Source organism: Mus pahari, chromosome 14 (assembly GCF_900095145.1).
Source record: "Mus pahari chromosome 14, PAHARI_EIJ_v1.1, whole genome shotgun sequence".
NCBI lineage: Eukaryota > Metazoa > Chordata > Mammalia > Rodentia > Muridae > Mus > Mus pahari.
Window position 1 is genome coordinate 74,819,608 of NC_034603.1, and position 1,972 is coordinate 74,821,579.

Consider the following 1,972-nt stretch of genomic DNA (forward strand, 5'->3'; position numbering starts at 1 on the left):
AAAAAAAAAAAAAAAAAAAAAAAAACCATTTTACACACAAGTGCACGCACACACACATGTGTGTGTATGTTTGGATATGTATGTGTCTTAGTCAGGGTTTCTATTCCTGCACAAACATCATGAACAAGGAACAAGAAACAAGTTGGGACCGGGCGGTGGTGGCACACGCCTTTAATCCCAGCACTTGGGAGGCAGAGGCAGGCGGATTTCTGAGTTTGAGGTCAGCCTGGTCTACAGTGTGAGTTCTAGGACAGGCAGGGCTACACAGAGAAACCCTGTCTCAGAAAACAAAAAAAGAAAAAGAAAAAGAAAGAAAAGAAAAGAAACAAGTTGGGGAGGAAAGGGTTTATCTAGCTTACACTTCCACACTGCTGTTCATCACCAGAGGAAGTCAGGACTGGAACTCAAGCAGGTCAGGAAGCAGGAACTGATGCAGAGGCCATGGAGGGATATTACTTACTGGCTTGCTTCCCCTGGCTTGCTCAGCTTGCTTGCTTATAGAACCCCAGGACTACCAGCCCAGAGATGGCACCACCCACAATGGGCTAGACCCACCCTTGATCACTAACTGAGAAAATGCCTTACACCTGGATCTCATGGAGGCATTTCCTCACCTGAAGTCCTTTCTTTGTGATAACTCCAGCTTGTGTCAAGTTGACACACACAACCAGCCAGTACAACATGTATATATAAGTGTGTACATGTGTGCGTGCATGAGTGTGGCTTTGGATTTTTGAGACAGGGTTTTTTTCTGTAGCCCTGACTATCCTGGAAATTACTCCGTAGGCTGGCCTCAAAATCAGGGAGATCTACCTGCCTCTGTCTCTCAAGTGCTAAGATTAAAGGTGTGTACTACCACTGCCCAATTCTGTTTAGAAAATATGAGTACACACACATAAAAAAAATATAAACACACATGTGTGTGACTCATATGCATGTGCCCTCGTGTATAGAGAAAGGTGTGTCTCTACACACAGGGGCACATGGAGACTAGATGAGGGTATTGAATCTCCTGGAGCTGGGGTTCGAAGGGGTTGTGAGGCACCTGACACGGTGCTGGGCACAGAGCTGGGTTCTGTGGAAGAGCAGCAAGCACTTGTATCGCTGAGCTACGTCTTTAGCCCCATAACTTACTTTTTGTATACTTGCCAACACTGTACAAGTACAAAGAGTTAGTATGTGATCTGACTATTTCAGTATCCATTGAGTAATTTAAGCTTACTTGAGGAATTGCTCTGCTAGGTGGAAACCTATGGGTCCATGGAGAAGAAGGAACGAGTGGAGTTCATTTTGGAGCAGATGAGACTCTGCCTAGCTGTGAAGGATTACATTCGCACACAGATCATTAGCAAAAAAATTAATACCAAATTCTTCCAAGAAGAAAACACAGAGGTGAGCACGTCTCTACACAGCCTGGTCACACTCAGTATTTGGCTGGAAGCCGCAAGCCCGACTTACTTTGTCAACTTGTTTCAGAAATTGAAGTTGAAGTACTACAACTTAATGATTCAGCTGGATCAGCATGAGGGGTCCTATCTGTCCATCTGTAAGCACTACAGAGCCATCTATGACACTCCCTGCATTCAGGCAGAAAGTGACAAGTGGCAGCAGGTAAGGAGAGGTGTGGTGACGGAAGGCTAGGGCAACCTCAGGGCAGGGTGCAGCTCATTCTAGAACCCTCGCCTGTCTGGCACTGGGTCCTCAGCATAATCCTAGCCTGGGGAAGAAAAGGGGGAGATGGCATGGCATTTTTGCCTGTTTTCACTGTAACTGCCAGAATGATGCACTCCGTGGCGCTGCTTTCTGTTCATTCTGCCTGGCTAAATACGACTATTTTGCAAGACAAAAATCTGATTAATATGTTGAATAGGTAGGTTACAGATACCAATAACTTTGGGAACTTATTCTTTTTTTTTTTTTTTTTTTTTTTTTTTTTTTTTTTTTTTTTTTTTTTTTTTTTTTAGATTATTTA

The 1,972-nt window shown here is 44.0% G+C and overlaps 1 protein-coding gene across 1 annotated transcript in view; it reads left to right on the forward strand.

Annotated features, from left to right (window-relative positions):
• Positions 1–1,972, forward strand: part of Psmd12 (proteasome 26S subunit, non-ATPase 12) — a 21,446-nt gene that overhangs the window by 12,293 nt on the left and 7,181 nt on the right. The window contains exons 6-7 of the mRNA XM_021211832.2: positions 1,243–1,392; positions 1,477–1,611. Coding sequence (XP_021067491.1) covers positions 1,243–1,392; positions 1,477–1,611 — 285 coding nt within the window. The remainder of the gene's footprint in view (positions 1–1,242; positions 1,393–1,476; positions 1,612–1,972) is intronic.